Source organism: Engystomops pustulosus, chromosome 6 (genome assembly GCF_040894005.1).
Source record: "Engystomops pustulosus chromosome 6, aEngPut4.maternal, whole genome shotgun sequence".
Lineage (NCBI taxonomy): Eukaryota > Metazoa > Chordata > Amphibia > Anura > Leptodactylidae > Engystomops > Engystomops pustulosus.
In genome coordinates, this window is record NC_092416.1 from 189,796,408 (window position 1) to 189,816,424 (window position 20,017).

Below are 20,017 nucleotides of genomic sequence, written 5' to 3' on the forward strand. Positions count from 1 at the left end.
ATATACATTACACAGTATAACTGCTCTTACTATAGAGATCCCTCCCCATATACATTACACAGTATAACTGCTCTTACTATAGAGATCCCTCCCCATATACATTACACAGTATAACTGCTCTTACTATAGAGATCCCTCCTCATATACATTACACAGTATAACTGCTCTTACTATAGAGATCCCTCCTCATATACATTACACAGTATAACTGCTCTTACTATAGAGATCTCCTCCTCATATACATTACACAGTATAACTGCTCTTACTATAGAGATCTCCTCCTCACATACATTACACAGTATAACTGCTCTTACTATAGAGATCCCTCCTCATATACATTACACAGTATAACTGCTCTTACTATAGAGATCCCTCCTCATATACATTACACAGTATAACTGCTCTTACTATAGAGATCTCCTCCCCATATACATTACACAGTATAACTGCTCTTACTATAGAGATCTCCTCCCCATATACATTACACAGTATAACTGCTCTTACTATAGAGATCTCCTCCCCATATACATAACACAGTATAACTGCTCTTACTATAGAGATCTCCTCCCCATATACATTACACAGTATAACTGCTCTTACTATAGAGATCTCCTCCTCATATACATTACACAGTATAACTGCTCTTACTATAGAGATCCCTCCCCATATACATTACACAGTATAACTGCTCTTACTATAGAGATCCCTCCTCATATACATTACACAGTATAACTGCTCTTACTATAGAGATCTCCTCCTCATATACATTACACAGTATAACTGCTCTTACTATAGAGATCCCCTCCTCATATACATTACACAGTATAACTGCTCTTACTATAGAGATCTCTCCTCATATACATTACACAGTATAACTGCTCTTACTATAGAGATCCCTCCTCATATACATTACACAGTATAACTGCTCTTACTATAGAGATCCCCTCCTCATATACATTACACAGTATAACTGCTCTTACTATAGAGATCCCTCCTCATATACATTACACAGTATAACTGCTCTTACTATAGAGATCCCCTCCTCATATACATTACACAGTATAACTGCTCTTACTATAGAGATCTCCTCCTCATATACATTACACAGTATAACTGCTCTTACTATAGAGATCTCCTCCCCATATACATTACACAGTATAACTGCTCTTACTATAGAGATCTCCTCCTCATATACATTACACAGTATAACTGCTCTTACTATAGAGATCCCCTCCTCATATACATTACACAGTATAACTGCTCTTACTATAGAGATCTCCTCCCCATATACATTACACAGTATAACTGCTCTTACTATAGAGATCTCCTCCTCATATACATTACACAGTATAGCTGCTCTTACTATAGAGATCTCCTCCCCATATACATTACACAGTATAACTGCTCTTACTATAGAGATCCCTCCCCATATACATTACACAGTATAACTGCTCTTACTATAGAGATCCCTCCCCATATACATTACACAGTATAACTGCTCTTACTATAGAGATCCCTCCTCATATACATTACACAGTATAACTGCTCTTACTATAGAGATCCCCTCCCCATATACATTACACAGTATAACTGCTCTTACTATAGAGATCTCCTCCCCATATACATTACACAGTATAACTGCTCTTACTATAGAGATCCCTCCCCATATACATTACACAGTATAACTGCTCTTACTATAGAGATCTCCTCCCCATATACATTACACAGTATAACTGCTCTTACTATAGAGATCCCTCCTCATATACATTACACAGTATAACTGCTCTTACTATAGAGATCCCCTCCTCATAGACATCACACGCTCCCCATGATCCTACACCGATGGCATCACACGCTCCCCATGATTCTACACCGATGGCATCACACGTTCCCCACGATCCTACACCGATGGCATCACACGCTCCCCATGATACTACACCGATGGCATCACACGCTCCCCATGATCCTACACCGATGGCATCACAAGCTCCCCATGATCCTACACCGATGGCATCACACGTTCCCCACGATCCTACACCGATGGCATCACACGCTCCCCAAGATCCTACACCGATGGCATCACACGCTCCCCACGATCCTACACCGATGGCATCACACGCTCCCCACGATCCTACACCGATGGCATCACACGCTCCCCATGATCCTACACCGATGGCATCACACGTTCCCCACGATCCTATACCGATGGCATCACATGCTCCCCATGATCCTACACCGATGGCATCACACGCTCCCCACGATCCTACACCGATGGCATCACACGCTCCCCATGATCCTACACCGATGGCATCACACGTTCCCCACGATCCTATACCGATGGCATCACATGCTCCCCATGATCCTACACCGATGGCATCACATGCTCCCCACGATCCTACACCGATGGCATCACACGCTCCCCATGATCCTACACCGATGACATCACACGCTCCCCATGATGCTACACTGATGGCATCACACGCTCCCCATGATCCTACACCGATGACATCACACGCTCCCCATGATGCTACACTGATGGCATCACACGCTCCCCATGATACTACACCGATGACATCACACGCTCCCCATGATGCTACACTGATGGCATCACACGCTCCCCATGATACTACACCGATGGCATCACACGCTCCCCATGATCCTGCACTGATGACATCACATGCTCCCCATGATCCTACACCGATGACATCACACGTTCCCCACGATCCTATACTGATGGCATCACACGTTCCCCACGATCCTACACCGATGGCATCACACGCTCCCCATGATCCTACACCGATGACATCACACGCTCCCCATGATGCTACACTGATGGCATCACACGCTCCCCATGATACTACACCGATGGCATCACACGCTCCCCATGATCCTACACCGATGGCATCACACGCTCCCCATGATCCTACACTGATGACATCACACTGTTCCAGGCTTTGTGTGTGTTTTGGGGTCTTCCCTACAATGGGGGGATTTGCAGGATCTGGCGCTGGGTGTGACAGCTCCGCCATCTAGTGGAGACTCAGGGGTACAGCAGGGGTCACTGGTCTCCTGCCATTCCTTGCCCCATCACTTCCAGCAGCTTAGAGTTAATTCTCCTGTTCTCTCCATCACCCAGCTTTCCCGGAATTCCCTTCTTACCGGACACCTGGATGCCGGAGGGGACACGGCCTCGACCTGTGACTGCGGATACATTACACCCGTCATCAGTGGCGTAACTAGGAGAAGCAGGGCCCCATAGCAGGCTTCTGCATGGGGCCCCCTTTTCACTTAAGAAATATACATATTTGTATACTCACACATGCATGTTACAATCACACATTTATAAACACATATAGAGCATATATACATCATATATGTTATATACACAATATGCTGTACAATGTGCAGCATAATAAGTATATAATGGTGCACATCCTCCACTCTTTAGTATGTCAGGTAGGACGACGGGGCCCCATACAAACAATACTAAGACCAACTGTGCAATGCCGGTCAGGTAAGGGTTTAAATACATAAATGTAGCACTATGTTATTGCTCCTTATGTATTTAAACCCTTACCTGACCGGCATTGCACATGTCTGAGAAAGGAGGGGTTACCTCCGAAACGTCACAGGACACACACCGGGCGTTCGGCGTCTCAGTGGAGTCAGGATTCCATAGTGTGGACTTTAGCATATTGAGCCGGGAACTGGTGATGTATATATATGCCTTCATGTCCGTTGTCATCCAAGATTAACATAAAGAAATTGGTTGGATTGCACAGTTGGTCTTAGTATTGTTTGTATGGATTGCTAATTGCGGTTTTTGGGAGCCCGCAAACTAGACCAGTGTACACACTGTGACACAAGGTGCTTGATCGTTATTTATTCCAGGATGACGGGGCCCCCTGACGCTGTGGGCCCCATAGCAGGTGCTATGGCTGCTACCACTGTAGTTACGCCCCTGCCCGTCATCTCTACAACCTACACTGACCGCAGGCGTTTCAGGGGAATACGGGACTGGTCATGGTATACAGCAGCGGGGGGTGGGGGACTGGTCATGGTATACAGCAGCGGGGGGTGGGGGACTGGTCTTGGTATACAGCAGCGGGGGGTGGGGGACTGGTCTTGGTATACAGCAGCGGGGGGTGGGGGACTGGTCATGGTATACAGCAGCGGGGGGTGGGGGACTGGTCTTGGTATACAGCAGCGGGGGGTGGGGGACTGGTCATGGTATACAGCAGCGGGGGGTGGGGGACTGGTCATGGTATACAGCAGCGGGGGGTGGGGGACTGGTCATGGTATACAGCAGCGGGGGGTGGGGGACTGGTCATGGTATACAGCAGCGGGGGGTGGGGGACTGGTCATGGTATACAGCAGCGGGGGGTGGGGGACTGGTCATGGTATACAGCAGCGGGGGGTGGGGGACTGGTCATGGTATACAGCAGCGGGGGGTGGGGGACTGGTCATGGTATACAGCAGCGGGGGGTGGGGGACTGGTCATGGTATACAGCAGCGGGGGGTGGGGGACTGGTCATGGTATACAGCAGCAGGGGGGGGGGGACTGGTCATGGTATACAGCAGCGGGGGGTGGGGGACTGGTCATGGTATACAGCAGCGGGGGGTGGGGGACTGGTCATGGTATACAGCAGCGGGGGGTGGGGGACTGGTCATGGTATACAGCAGCGGGGGGTGGGGGACTGGTCATGGTATACAGCAGCGGGGGGTGGGGGACTGGTCATGGTATACAGCAGCAGGGGGGGGGGGACTGGTCATGGTATACAGCAGCAGGGGGGGGGGGGGACTGGTCATGGTATACAGCAGCAGGGGGGGGGGACTGGTCATGGTATACAGCAGCGGGGTGGGGGACTGGTCATGGTATACAGCAGCGGGGTGGGGGACTGGTCATGGTATACAGCAGCGGGGGGTGGGGGACTGGTCATGGTATACAGCAGCGGGGGGTGGGGGACTGGTCATGGTATACAGCAGCGGGGGGTGGGGGACTGGTCTTGGTATACAGCAGCGGGGGGGTGGGGGACTGGTCTTGGTATACAGCAGCGGGGGGGTGGGGGACTGGTCATGGTATACAGCAGCGGGGGGTGGGGGACTGGTCATGGTATACAGCAGCGGGGGGTGGGGGACTGGACATGGTATACAGCAGCGGGGGGTGGGGGACTGGTCATGGTATACAGCAGCGGGGGGGGGACTGGTCATGGTATACAGCAGCGGGGGGTGGGGGGACTGGTCATGGTATACAGCAGCGGGGGGGGGGGGACTGGTCATGGTATACAGCAGGGGGGGGGGGGACTGGTCATGGTATACAGCAGCGGGGGGGGGGACTGGTCATGGTATACAGCAGCGGGGGGGGGGGGGACTGGTCATGGTATACAGCAGCGGGGGGTGGGGGACTGGTCTTGGTATACAGCAGCGGGGGGTGGGGGACTGGTCTTGGTATACAGCAGCGGGGGGTGGGGGACTGGTCATGGTATACAGCAGCGGGGGGTGGGGGACTGGTCATGGTATACAGCAGCAGGGGGGGGGGGGACTGGTCATGGTATACAGCAGCGGGGGGGGGGGGGACTGGTCATGGTATACAGCAGCGGGGGGTGGGGGACTGGTCATGGTATACAGCAGCGGGGGGGGGGGGACTGGTCATGGTATACAGCAGCGGGGGGTGGGGGACTGGTCATGGTATACAGCAGCGGGGGGTGGGGGACTGGTCATGGTATACAGCAGCGGGGGGTGGGGGACTGGTCTTGGTATACAGCAGCGGGGGGTGGGGGACTGGTCATGGTATACAGCAGCGGGGGGTGGGGGACTGGTCTTGGTATACAGCAGCGGGGGGTGGGGGACTGGTCATGGTATACAGCAGCGGGGGGTGGGGGACTGGTCATGGTATACAGCAGCGGGGGGTGGGGGACTGGTCATGGTATACAGCAGCGGGGGGTGGGGGACTGGTCATGGTATACAGCAGCGGGGGGTGGGGGACTGGTCTCCGATGTCTCTGTGGATGGCGGCGCCGGTCACTTCCTCCTCGCGTCCTTCTTCCTCTTTATGTCTGTAGAGAGTAAGCGATGGCAGCGCCGATCCTCCTGTGTATAGCAATATGTGCAGGTAAGTGGCCGTCTGCAGGCGGTGGGGGACCTCAAAAATACCCAGAGAACTATATACACAGTATACAGTCACACAGTCATCTATATACACAGTATACAGTCACACAGTCTCCTATATACTCATATAGTCATCTATATACACAGTATACAGTCACACAGTCTCCTATATACTCATATAGTCATCTATACACACAGTATACAGTCACAGCGTCACCTATATACTCATATAGTCATCTATATACACAGTATACAGTCACACAGTCTCCTATATACTCATATAGTCATCTATATACACAGTATACAGTCACAGCGTCACCTATATACTCATATAGTCATCTATATACACAGTATACAGTCACAGCGTCACCTATATACTCATATAGTCATCTATATACACAGTATACAGTCACACAGTCTCCTATATACTCATATAGTCATCTATACACACAGTATACAGTCACACAGTCTCCTATATACTCATATAGTCATCTATACACACAGTATACAGTCACACCGTCACCTATATACTCATATAGTCATCTATCTACACAGTATACAGTCAGTCACAGTCTCCTATATACTCATATAGTCATTTATACACACAGTATACAGTCACAGTCACCTATATACTCACATAGTCATCTATATACACAGTATACAGTCATAGTCACCTATATACTCAAATAGTCATCTATACACAGAGTATACAGTCACACCGTCACCTATATACTCATATAGTCATCTATACACACAGTATACAGTCACAGTGTCACCTATATACTCATATAGTCATCTATACACACAGTATACAGTCACAGTGTCACCTATATACTCATATAGTCATCTATACACACAGTATACAGTCACAGTGTCACCTATATACTCATATAGTCATCTATATACACAGTATACAGTCACACAGTCACCTATATACTCATATAGTCATTTATACACACAGTATACAGTCACAGTCACCTATATACTCATATAGTCATCTATACACACAGTATACAGTCATAGTCACCTATATACTCAAATAGTCATCTATACACACAGTATACAGTCACCTATATACTCATATAGTCATCCATACACACAGTATACAGTCACAGTTTCCTATATACTCATATTCATCTATATACACAATATACAGTCACACAGTCACCTATATACTCATTGAGCCATCCATACACACAGTATACAGTCAGTCACAGTCTCCTATATACTCATATAGTCATTTATACACACAGTATACAGTCACAGTCACCTATATACTCATATAGTCATCTATACACACAGTATACAGTCACAGTCACCTATATACTCACATAGTCATCTATATACACAGTATACAGTCATAGTCACCTATATACTCATATAGTCATCCATACACACAGTATACAGTCACAGTTTCCTATATACTCATATTCATCTATATACACAATATACAGTCACACAGTCACCTATATACTCATTGAGCCATCCATACACACAGTATACAGTCACTTATATACTCATCTATACACTCAGTATACAGTCTCCTATACAATCATATAGTCATTTATACACACAGTATACAGTCACACAGTCTCCTATATACTCATATAGTCATCTATATACACAGTATACAGTCACACATTCTCCTATATACTAATATCATCTATATATACAGTATACAGTCTCCTATATACTCATATAGTCATCTATATACACAGTATACAGTCACACAGTCTCCTATATACTCATATAGTCATCTATATACACAGTATACAGTCACACAGTCTCCTATATACTCATATAGTCATCTATACACACAGTAGACAGTCACAGTCTCCTATATACTCATATAGTCATCTATACACACAGTATACAGTCACACAGTCTCCTATATACTCATATAGTCATCTATACACACAGCATACAGTCACAGTCTCCTATATACTCATATAGTCATCTATACACACAGTATACATTCACAGTCTCCTATATAGACAGGGGTCACAGTAAGGAGAGCTCTTACATCCCGCCCTATATACTCACAGTATATACTCAGTCATCTATAGACATCACAGACTTCACTGAATGACTTTCATTTTTCTATTTTAGCTTCTACAGAAAAGGTGAACGGTGCAGGTAAGTGTAAGACATGCTGGGGGTTGTAGTCCCTATATTACGCTGCCTGCGATGACATGCCCAAGGCTGTACGCCTGGCTCTTTACTATATATATATATACACAATGTATATACAATGTATAGAGATGTAACCGCTCCCCCCCCCCCAGGAAGAATAAGCCGGCCCCAGCTGACGGTACAATCTCCCATCACCACTATCGGACGCACAGAGACCATCCACTGCCTCTCCAGGAACGCCTCTCTCCCCATCACTTACATCTTATTCATTAACAAGACAATGGTGGCCAAGGAGGAGGTGTCACAGGAGGGGGGAGCCGACTTCTCCATCACCATCTACAACGAGACAAGACTCGGACCCTACAAATGCAAAGCAGTGAACAACGGGACCAACGGCACCTACAGCGAGGAGCGGACATTCATCCTGCGAGGTGAGCGCTCCGCGGGGGAGGGGCATGTCCATAATCTAACACCCATAGGATGAGAAAAGGGGTGGGGTTAGGACTTTAAAAAGGGGGTGGGACTACGAAGCAAAAGGGTGTGGCTACTAATGGGAGGCTTGTGGGCAAAAATCTATACAGAACATGAGAACAACTTCTCCACTGAAAACAAAGACTACCACAGAAAATTAGGTAACTTAGAAGTTCCCCACAAAGGATGAGGACACCCATAAACTCAGCACAGAGCACAGGATGAGGACAACAAAAGAAGACTTAAAGATGAGATACAGGGGAGATGAGGATAACTAGAGGTAGTCTACAGAAAGATGAGGAAAACTAAAACAAGACCACAGAGGAGATGAGGACAACTGGAAGAAGACTACAGAGGAGATGAGGACAACTGGAAGAAGACCACAAAGGAGATGAGGACAACTGGAAGAAGACCACAGAGGAGATGAGGACAACTGGAAGAAGACCACAAAGGAGATGAGGACAACTGGAAGAAGACCACAGAGGAGATGAGGACAACTGGAAGAAGACTACAGAGGAGATGGGGACAACTGGAAGAAGACCACAAAGGAGATGAGGACAACTGGAAGAAGACCACAGAGGAGATGAGGACAACTGGAAGAAGACCACAGAGGAGATGAGGACAACTGGAAGAAGACTACAGAGGAGATGAGGACAACTGGAAGAAGACCACAAAGGAGATGAGGACAACTGGAAGAAGACTACAGAGGAGATGAGGACAACTGGAAGAAGACCACAAAGGAGATGAGGACAACTGGAAGAAGACCACAGAGGAGATGAGGACAACTGGAAGAAGACTACAGAGGAGATGTGGACAACTGGAAGAAGACCACAGAGGAGATGAGGACAACTGGAAGAAGACTACAGAGTAGATGAGGACAACTTGAAGTAGCCCACAGAGTAGATGAGGACAACTGGAAGAAGCCCACAGAGGAGATGAGGACAACTGGAAGAAGACCACAAAGGAGATGAGTACAACTGGAAGAAGACTACAGAGGAGATGAGGACAACTGGAAGAACACTACAGAGGAGATGAGGACAAATGGAGGAACACTACAGAGGAGATGGGGACAACTGGAAGACGACTACAGAGGAGATGAGGACAACTGGAAGAAGACTACAGAGGCGATGAGGACAACTGGAAGAAGACTACAGAGGAGATGAGGACAACTGGAAGAAGACTACAGAGGCGATGAGGACAACTGGAAGAAGACTACAGAGGCGATGAGGACAACTGGAAGAAGACTACAGAGGCGATGAGGACAACTGGAAGAAGACTACAGAGGAGATGAGGACAACTGGAAGAAGACCACAGAGAAGATGAGGACAACTGGAAGAAGACTACAGAGCCGATGAGGACAACTGGAAGAAGACTACAGAGGAGATGAGGACAACTGGAAGAAGACTACAGAGGCGATGAGGACAACTGGAAGAAGACTACAGAGGCGATGAGGACAACTGGAAGAAGACTACAGAGGCGATGAGGACAACTGGAAGAAGACTACAGAGGAGATGAGGACAACTGGAAGAAGACCACAGAGAAGATGAGGACAACTGGAAGAAGACTACAGAGGAGATGAGGACAACTGGAAGAAGACTACAGAGGAGATGAGGACAACTGGAAGAAGACTACAGAGGAGATGAGGACAACTGGAAGAAGACTACAGAGGAGATGGGAACAACTGGAAGAAGACTACAGAGGAGATGAGGACAACTGGAAGAAGACTACATAGGAGATGAGGACAACTGGAAGAAGACTACAGAGGAGATGAGGACAACTGGAAGAAGACTACAGAGGAGATGAGGACAACTGGAAGAAGACTACAGAGGAGATGAGGACAACTTGAAGAAGCCCACAGAGGAGATGAGGACAACTGGAAGAAGACCACAGAGGAGATGAGTACAACTGGAAGAAGACCACAGAGGAGATGAGTACAACTGGAAGAAGACCACAGAGAAGATGAGGACAACTGGAAGAAGACTACAGAGGAGATGAGGACAACTGGAAGAAGACCACAGAGGAGATGAGTACAACTGGAAGAAGACTACAGAGGAGATGAGGACAACTGGAAGAAGACTACAGAGGAGATGAGGACAACTGGAAGAAGACTACAGAGGAGATGAGGACAACTGGAAGAAGACTACAGAGGAGATGAGGACAACTGGAAGAAGACTACAGAGGAGATGAGGACAACTGGAAGAACACTACAGAGGCGATGAGGTCAACTGGAAGAAGACTACAGAGGAGATGAGGACAACTGGAAGAAGACTACAGAGGAGATGAGGACAACTGAAAGAAGACTACAGAGGAGATGAGGACAACTGGAAGAAGACTACAGAGGAGATGAGGACAACTGGAAGAAGACTACAGAGGAGATGAGGACAACTGGAAGAAGACTACAGAGGAGATGAGGACAACTGGAAAAAGACTACAGAGGAGATGAGGACAACTGGAAGAAGACTACAGAGGAGATGAGGACAACTGCAAGAAGACTACAGAGGAGATGAGGACAACTGGAAGAAGACTACAGAGGCGATGAGGTCAACTGGAAGAAGACTACAGAGGAGATGAGGACAACTGGAAGAAGACTACAGAGGAGATGAGGACAACTAGAGGTAGTCTACAGAAAGGTGACAACAATTAAAGGGAGGCTACAGAGGAGATGAGGACAACTAGAAAAAGACTATAAAGGAGATAAGGTCAACTAGAGGTAGTCTACAGAAAGATGAGGACAACTGGAAGAAACTACAGAGGAGATGAGGACAACCATGAGCTTTCCACAGTGAATAAGTAAAACTATTAAGACTCCACGGTGTATGCGGCTCACCAGAAGATCTACAGAGGAGGAATTACACAACTCTCCTCCGAGTACGAGGCAATCACAAAGCCGTCCACAGAGAGAAGGAACATCAAGAAGTACTCCCCATAGCCTGAGGACAACCATCAGCTCTCTACAGATGAGGAGGTAAACTGGGACATCAGAGAGTACATGGACAACCATAGGATTTTACTAGTAGAGGAGAACAATCATGAGCTCTTCCTAGAAGATAAGGACAACAGTTAGTCTACAGATGAAGAACACCAGAAGTGTTCCACTGATGTCTGGAATAAGCAGAATGAGGACAAGCTGATGCCCTCTATAAAACACGAAGACAACCATGAGCCATCTACAAAGGATGAGGACAACCATGAGCCATCTACAAAGGATGAGGACAACCATGAGCCATCTACAAAGGATGAGGACAACCATGAGCCATCTACAAAGGATGAGGACAACCATGAGCCATCTACAAAGGATGAGGACAACCATGAGCCATCTACAAAGGATGAGGACAACCATGAGCCATCTACAAAGGATGAGGACAACCATGAGCCATCTACAAAGGATGAGGACAACCATGAGCCATCTACAAAGGATGAGGACAACCATGAGCCATTTACAAAGGATGAGGACAACCATGAGCCATCTACAAAGGATGAGGACAACCATGAGCCATCTACAAAGGATGAGGACGACCATGAGCTATCTACAAAGGATGAGGACGACCATGAGCCATCTACAAAGGATGAGGACGACCATGAGCCATCTACAAAGGATGAGGACGACCATGAGCCATCTACAAAGGATGAGGACGACCATGAGCCATCTACAAAGGATGAGGACAACCATGAGCTATCTACAAAGGATGAAGACAACCATGAGCTATCTACAAAGGATGAGGACAACCATGAGCCATCTACAAAGGATGAGGACAACCATGAGCCATCTACAAAGGATGAGGACAACCATGAGCCATCTACAAAGGATGAGGACAACCATGAGCTATCTACAAAGGATGAAGACAACCATGAGCTATCTACAAAGGATGAGGACAACCATGAGCTATCTACAAAGGATGAGGACAACCATGAGCTATCTACAAAGGATGAGGACAACCATGAGCTATCTACAAAGGATGAGGACAACCATGCGCTATCTACAAAGGATGAGGACAACCATGAGCTATCTACAAAGGATGAGGACAACCATGAGCCATCTACAAAGGATGAGGACAACCATGAGCCATCTACAAAGGATGTGAAAAACAGCTATCGACCTTCTGGGGATGACCACACGCATGAGCTCTTCATGATGGAGAAGGAAAACCAGATAGGTCCATCTTAACCTCCTACATAGAGTCTTTTAGTTATGTTTGAGAATGCATATGACGGTGACAGAGGGGACACCTGGGATCTGTAGCTGCTCAGCCCTGGCAAGGCTTATTATTAGGTGCAGGCCGTATACATTGGTGGTGAAGTATTATTATTGTCAGAGGTCCAGGGATGTCCCTAACAGAAAGGCACAAAAAGTTCCACCTACATCCTGGGCCACAGGACCAATGCTAGAGCTCAATGACCACAAAGACCACAAGTCCCCTTCAGAAGTCTCATGGGTTTGGGGAAGTAAAGGGGCTCCAGCATAGGGGGACATTACACACAGGAAATGCTGGTTCTACAATATTGTGTAACTCAAGATGTATATATTCTCCTTACAGAGGAGAAGAAGCAGCACGGCTACTTGTCATGGCTGATCCCTATCCTCCTCCTGCTCAGCACTCTCATCATCATCACTGTATATATAGGATATGTCCGACATAAGAAAGGTGAGCGCCGACCAATCCACCTCACTGCAAGAAAACAACTGCGGAACCTGATGATCTACTACATGGATACTAATCCTTACTATAATACTGCCCCCTATGTACAAGAATATAACTACTATAATACTGCCCCCTATGTATAGGAATATAACTACTATAATACTGCCCCCTATGTACAGGAATATAACTACTATAATACTGCCCCCTATGTACAGGAATATAACTACTATAATACTGCTCCCTATGTACAGGAATATAACTACTATAATACTACCCCCTATGTACAGGAATATAACTACTATAATACTGCCCCCTATGTACAGGGATATTACTACTATAATACTGCCCCCTATGTACAGGAATATAACTACTATAATACTGCCCCCTATGTACAAGAATATAACTACTATAATACTGCCCCCTATGTACAGGAATATAACTACTATAATACTGCCCCCTATGTACAGGAATATAACTACTATAATACTGCCTCCTATGTACAGGAATATAGCTACTATAATACTGCCCCCTATGTATAGGAATATAACTACTGTAATACTGCCCCCTATGTACAAGAATATAACTACTATAATACTGCCCCCTATGTACAAGAATATAACTACTATAATACTGCCCCCTATGTACAAGAATATAACTACTATAATACTGCCCCCTATGTACAGGAATATAACTACTATAATACTGCCCCCTATGTACAGGAATATAGCTACTATAATACTGCCCCCTATGTACAAGAATATAACTACTATAATACTGCCCCCTATGTACAAGAATATAACCACTATAATACTGCCCCTTATGCACAGGGATATAACTACTATAATACTGCCCCTATGTACAAGAATATAACTACTATAATACTGCCCCTTATGTACAGGGATATAACTACTATAATACTGCCCCCTATGTACAGGAATATAACTACTATAATACTGCCCCTTATGTACAGGGATATAACTACTATAATACTGCCCCTATGTACAAGAATATAACTACTATAATACTGCCCCCTATGTACAAGAATATAACTACTATAATACTGCCCCCTATGTACAAGAATATAACTACTATAATACTGCCCCTTATGTACAGGGATATAACTACTATAATACTGCCCCTATGTACAAGAATATAACTACTATAATACTGCCCCCTATGTACAAGAATATAACTACTATAATACTGCCCCCTATGTACAAGAATATAACTACTATAATACTGCCCCCTATGTACAAGAATATAACTACTATAATACTGCCCCCTATGTACAGGAATATAACTACTATAATACTGCCCCCTATGTACAAGAATATAACTACTATAATACTGCTCCCTATGTACAGGGATATAACTACTATAATACTGCCCCTATGTACAAGGATATAACTACTATAATACTGCCCCCTATGTACAAGAATATAACTACTATAATACTGCCCCCTATGTACAGGAATATAACTACTATAATACTGCCTCCTATGTACAGGGATATAACTACTATAATACTGCCCCCTATGTACAGGGATATAACTACTATAATGCTTCCCCCTATGTACAGGAATATAACTACTATAATACTGCCCCCTATGTACAGGAATATAACTACTATAATACTGCCTCCTATGTACAGGAATATAACTACTATAATACTGCCCCCTATGTACAGGAATATAACTACTATAATACTGCCCCCTATGTACAGGGATATAACTTCTATAACACTGCCCTCTATGTACAGGAATATAACTACTATAATACTGCTCCCTATGTACAAGAATATAACTACTATAATACTGACCCCTATGTACAAGAATATAACTACTATAATACTGCCCCCTATGTACAGGAATATAACTACTATAATACTGCTCCATATGTACAAGAATATAACTACTATAATAATGCCCCCTATGTACAGGAATATAACTACTATAATACTGCCCCTATGTACAAGAATATAACTACTATAATGCTGCCCCCTATGTACAGGAATATAACTACTATAATACTGCCCCCTATGTACAAGAATATAACTACTATAATACTGCCCCCTATGTACAGGGATATTACTACTATAATACTGCCCCCTATGTACAGGAATATAACTACTATAATACTGCCCCCTATGTACAGGGATATTACTACTATAATACTGCCCCCTATGTACAAGAATATAACTACTATAATACTGCCCCCTATGTACAAGAATATAACTACTATAATACTGCCCCCTATGTACAGGAATATAACTACTATAATACTGCCCCTATGTACAAGAATATAACTACTATAATACTGCCCCCTATGTACAGGGATATAGCTACTATAATACTGCCCCCTATGTACAAGAATATAACTACTATAATACTGCCCCCTATGTACAAGAATATAACCACTATAATACTGCCCCTTATGTACAGGGATATAACTACTATAATACTGCCCCTATGTACAAGAATATAACTACTATAATACTGCCCCTTATGTACAGGGATATAACTACTATAATACTGCCCCCTATGTACAGGAATATAACTACTATAATACTGCCCCTTATGTACAGGGATATAACTACTATAATACTGCCCCTATGTACAAGAATATAACTACTATAATACTGCCCCCTATGTACAAGAATATAACTACTATAATACTGCCCCCTATGTACAAGAATATAACTACTATAATACTGCCCCTTATGTACAGGGATATAACTACTATAATACTGCCCCTATGTACAAGAATATAACTACTATAATACTGCCCCCTATGTACAAGAATATAACTACTATAATACTGCCCCCTATGTACAAGAATATAACTACTATAATACTGCCCCCTATGTACAAGAATATAACTACTATAATACTGCCCCCTATGTACAGGAATATAACTACTATAATACTGCCCCCTATGTACAAGAATATAACTACTATAATACTGCTCCCTATGTACAGGGATATAACTACTATAATACTGCCCCTATGTACAAGGATATAACTACTATAATACTGCCCCCTATGTACAAGAATATAACTACTATAATACTGCCCCCTATGTACAGGAATATAACTACTATAATACTGCCTCCTATGTACAGGGATATAACTACTATAATACTGCCCCCTATGTACAGGGATATAACTACTATAATGCTTCCCCCTATGTACAGGAATATAACTACTATAATACTGCCCCCTATGTACAGGAATATAACTACTATAATACTGCCTCCTATGTACAGGAATATAACTACTATAATACTGCCCCCTATGTACAGGAATATAACTACTATAATACTGCCCCCTATGTACAGGGATATAACTTCTATAACACTGCCCTCTATGTACAGGAATATAACTACTATAATACTGCTCCCTATGTACAAGAATATAACTACTATAATACTGCCCCCTATGTACAAGAATATAACTACTATAATACTGCCCCCTATGTACAGGAATATAACTACTATAATACTGCTCCATATGTACAAGAATATAACTACTATAATAATGCCCCCTATGTACAGGAATATAACTACTATAATACTGCCCCTATGTACAAGAATATAACTACTATAATGCTGCCCCCTATGTACAGGAATATAACTACTATAATACTGCCCCCTATGTACAAGAATATAACTACTATAATACTGCCCCCTATGTACAGGGATATTACTACTATAATACTGCCCCCTATGTACAGGAATATAACTACTATAATACTGCCCCCTATGTACAGGGATATTACTACTATAATACTGCCCCCTATGTACAAGAATATAACTACTATAATACTGCCCCCTATGTACAAGAATATAACTACTATAATACTGCCCCCTATGTACAGGAATATAACTACTATAATACTGCCCCTATGTACAAGAATATAACTACTATAATACTGCCCCCTATGTACAGGGATATAGCTACTATAATACTGCCCCCTATGCACAGGAATATAACTACTATAATACTGCCCCCTACGTACAGGAATATAACTACTATAATACTGCCCCCTATGTACAAGTATATAACTACTATAATACTGCCCCCTATGTACAGGAATATAACTACTATAATACTGCCCCCTATGTACAGGAATATAACTACTATAATACTGCCCCCTATGTACAGGAATATAACTACTATAATACTGCCCCCTATGTACAGGAATATAACTACTATAATACTGCCCCCTATGTACAGGAATATAACTACTATAATACTGCCCCCTATGTACAAGAATATAACTACTATAATACTGCCCCCTATGTACAAGAATATAACTACTATAATACTGCCCCCTATGTACAGGAATATAACTACTATAATACTGCCCCTATGTACAAGAATATAACTACTATAATACTGCTCCCTATGTACAAGAATATAACTACCATAATACTGCCTCCTATGTACAGGAATATAACTACTATAATACTTCCCCCTATGTACAGGGATATAACTACTATAATACTGCCCCCTATGTACAGGGATATAACTACTATAATACTGCCCCCTATGTACAGGGATATAACTACTATAATACTGCCCCCTATGTACAAGAATATAACTTCTATGATACTGCCCCCTATGTACAGGAATATAACTACTATGATACTGCCCCCTATGTACAGGAATATAACTGCTATAATGCTGCCCCCTATGTACAGGAATATAACTGCTATAATACTGCCCCCTATGTACAGGAATATAACTGCTATAATACTGCCCCCTATGTACAGGGATATAACTACTATAATGCTGCCCCCTATGTACAGGAATATAACTGCTATAATGCTGCCCCCTATGTACAGGAATATAACTGCTATAATGCTGCCCCCTATGTACAGGAATATAACTGCTATAATACTGCCCCCTATGTACAGGAATATAACTACTATAATACTGCCCCCTATGTACAGGAATATAACTACTATAATACTGCCCCCTATGTACAAGAATATAACTACTATAATGCTGCCCCCTTTATACAGGAATATAACTGCTATAATACTGCCCCCTATGTACAGGAATATAACTACTATAATACTGCCCCCTATGTACAGGAATATAACTACTATAATACTGCCCCCTATATACAAGAATATAACTACTATAATACTGCCCCCTATGTACAGGAATATAACTACTATAATACTGCCCCCTATGTACAGGAATATAACTACTATAATACTGCCCTCTATGTACAAGAATATAACTACTATAATACTGCCCCCTATGTACAGGAATATAACTACTATAATACTGCCCTCTATGTACAAGAATATAACTACTATAATACTGCCCCCTATGTACAGGAATATAACTACTATAATACTGGCCCCTATGTACAAGAATATAACTACTATAATACTGCCCCCTATGTACAGGAATATAACTACTATAATACTGCCCCTATGTACAGGGATATAACTACTATAATACTGCCCCCTATGTACAAGAATATAACTACTATAATACTGCCCCCTATGTACAGGAATATAACTACTATAATACTGCCCCCTATGTACAAGAATATAACTACTATAATACTGCCCCCTATGTACAGGAATATAACTACTATAATACTGCCCCCTATGTACAGGAATATAACTACTATAATACTGCCCCCTATGTACAAGAATATAACCACTATAATACTGCTCCTATGTACAGGAATATAACTACTATAATACTGCCCCCTATGTACAAGAATATAACTACTATAATACTGCCCCCCATGTACAGGAATATAACTACTATAATACTGCCCCTATGTACAGGGATATAACTACTATAATACTGCCCCTATGTACAGGGATATAACTACTATAATACTGCCCCCTATGTACAAGAATATAACTACTATAATACTGCCCCCTATGTACAAGAATATAACTACTATAATACTGCCCCCTATGTACAGGAATATAACTACTATAATACTGCCCCTATGTACAGGGATATAACTACTATAATACTGCCCCCTATGTACAAGAATATAACTGCTATAATACTGCCCCCTATGTACAGGAATATAACTACTATAATACTGCCACCTATGTACAGGAATATAACTACTATAATACTGCCCCCTATGTACAAGAATATAACTACTATAATGCTGCCCCCTATATACAGGAATATAACTGCTATAATACTGCCCCCTATGTACAGGAATATAACTACTATAATACTGCCCCCTATGTACAGGAATATAACTACTATAATACTGCCCCCTATGTACAAGAATATAACTACTATAATACTGCCCCCTATGTACAGGAATATAACTACTATAATACTGCCCCCTATGTACAGGAATATAACTACTATAATACTGCCCTCTATGTACAAGAATATAACTACTATAATACTGCCCCCTATGTACAAGAATATAACTACTATAATACTGCCCCCTATGTACAGGAATATAACTACTATAATACTGCCCCTATGTACAGGGATATAACTACTATAATACTGCCCCCTATGTACAAGAATATAACTACTATAATACTGCCCCCTATGCACAGGAATATAACTACTATAATACTGCCCCCTATGTACAAGAATATAACTACTATAATACTGCCCCCTATGTACAGGAATATAACTACTATAATACTGCCCC

At 43.3% G+C, this 20,017-nt stretch overlaps 2 protein-coding genes across 2 annotated transcripts in view; one reads left to right on the forward strand and one right to left on the reverse strand.

The window, feature by feature from the left end:
• Positions 1–5,923: 5,923 nt before the first annotated feature.
• The window catches only part of POLG2 (DNA polymerase gamma 2, accessory subunit), a 76,366-nt gene continuing 62,272 nt past the window's right edge, over positions 5,924–20,017 (reverse strand). The window contains exon 10 of the transcript XR_011847868.1: positions 5,924–6,089. The gene's annotated coding sequence lies outside the window, so the exon portion shown is untranslated. The remainder of the gene's footprint in view (positions 6,090–20,017) is intronic.
• The window catches only part of MILR1 (mast cell immunoglobulin like receptor 1), a 31,225-nt gene continuing 17,208 nt past the window's right edge, over positions 6,001–20,017 (forward strand). The window contains exons 1-4 of the mRNA XM_072112807.1: positions 6,001–6,111; positions 8,217–8,243; positions 8,393–8,671; positions 13,247–13,354. Coding sequence (XP_071968908.1) covers positions 6,072–6,111; positions 8,217–8,243; positions 8,393–8,671; positions 13,247–13,354 — 454 coding nt within the window. The 5' untranslated portion in view covers positions 6,001–6,071. The remainder of the gene's footprint in view (positions 6,112–8,216; positions 8,244–8,392; positions 8,672–13,246; positions 13,355–20,017) is intronic.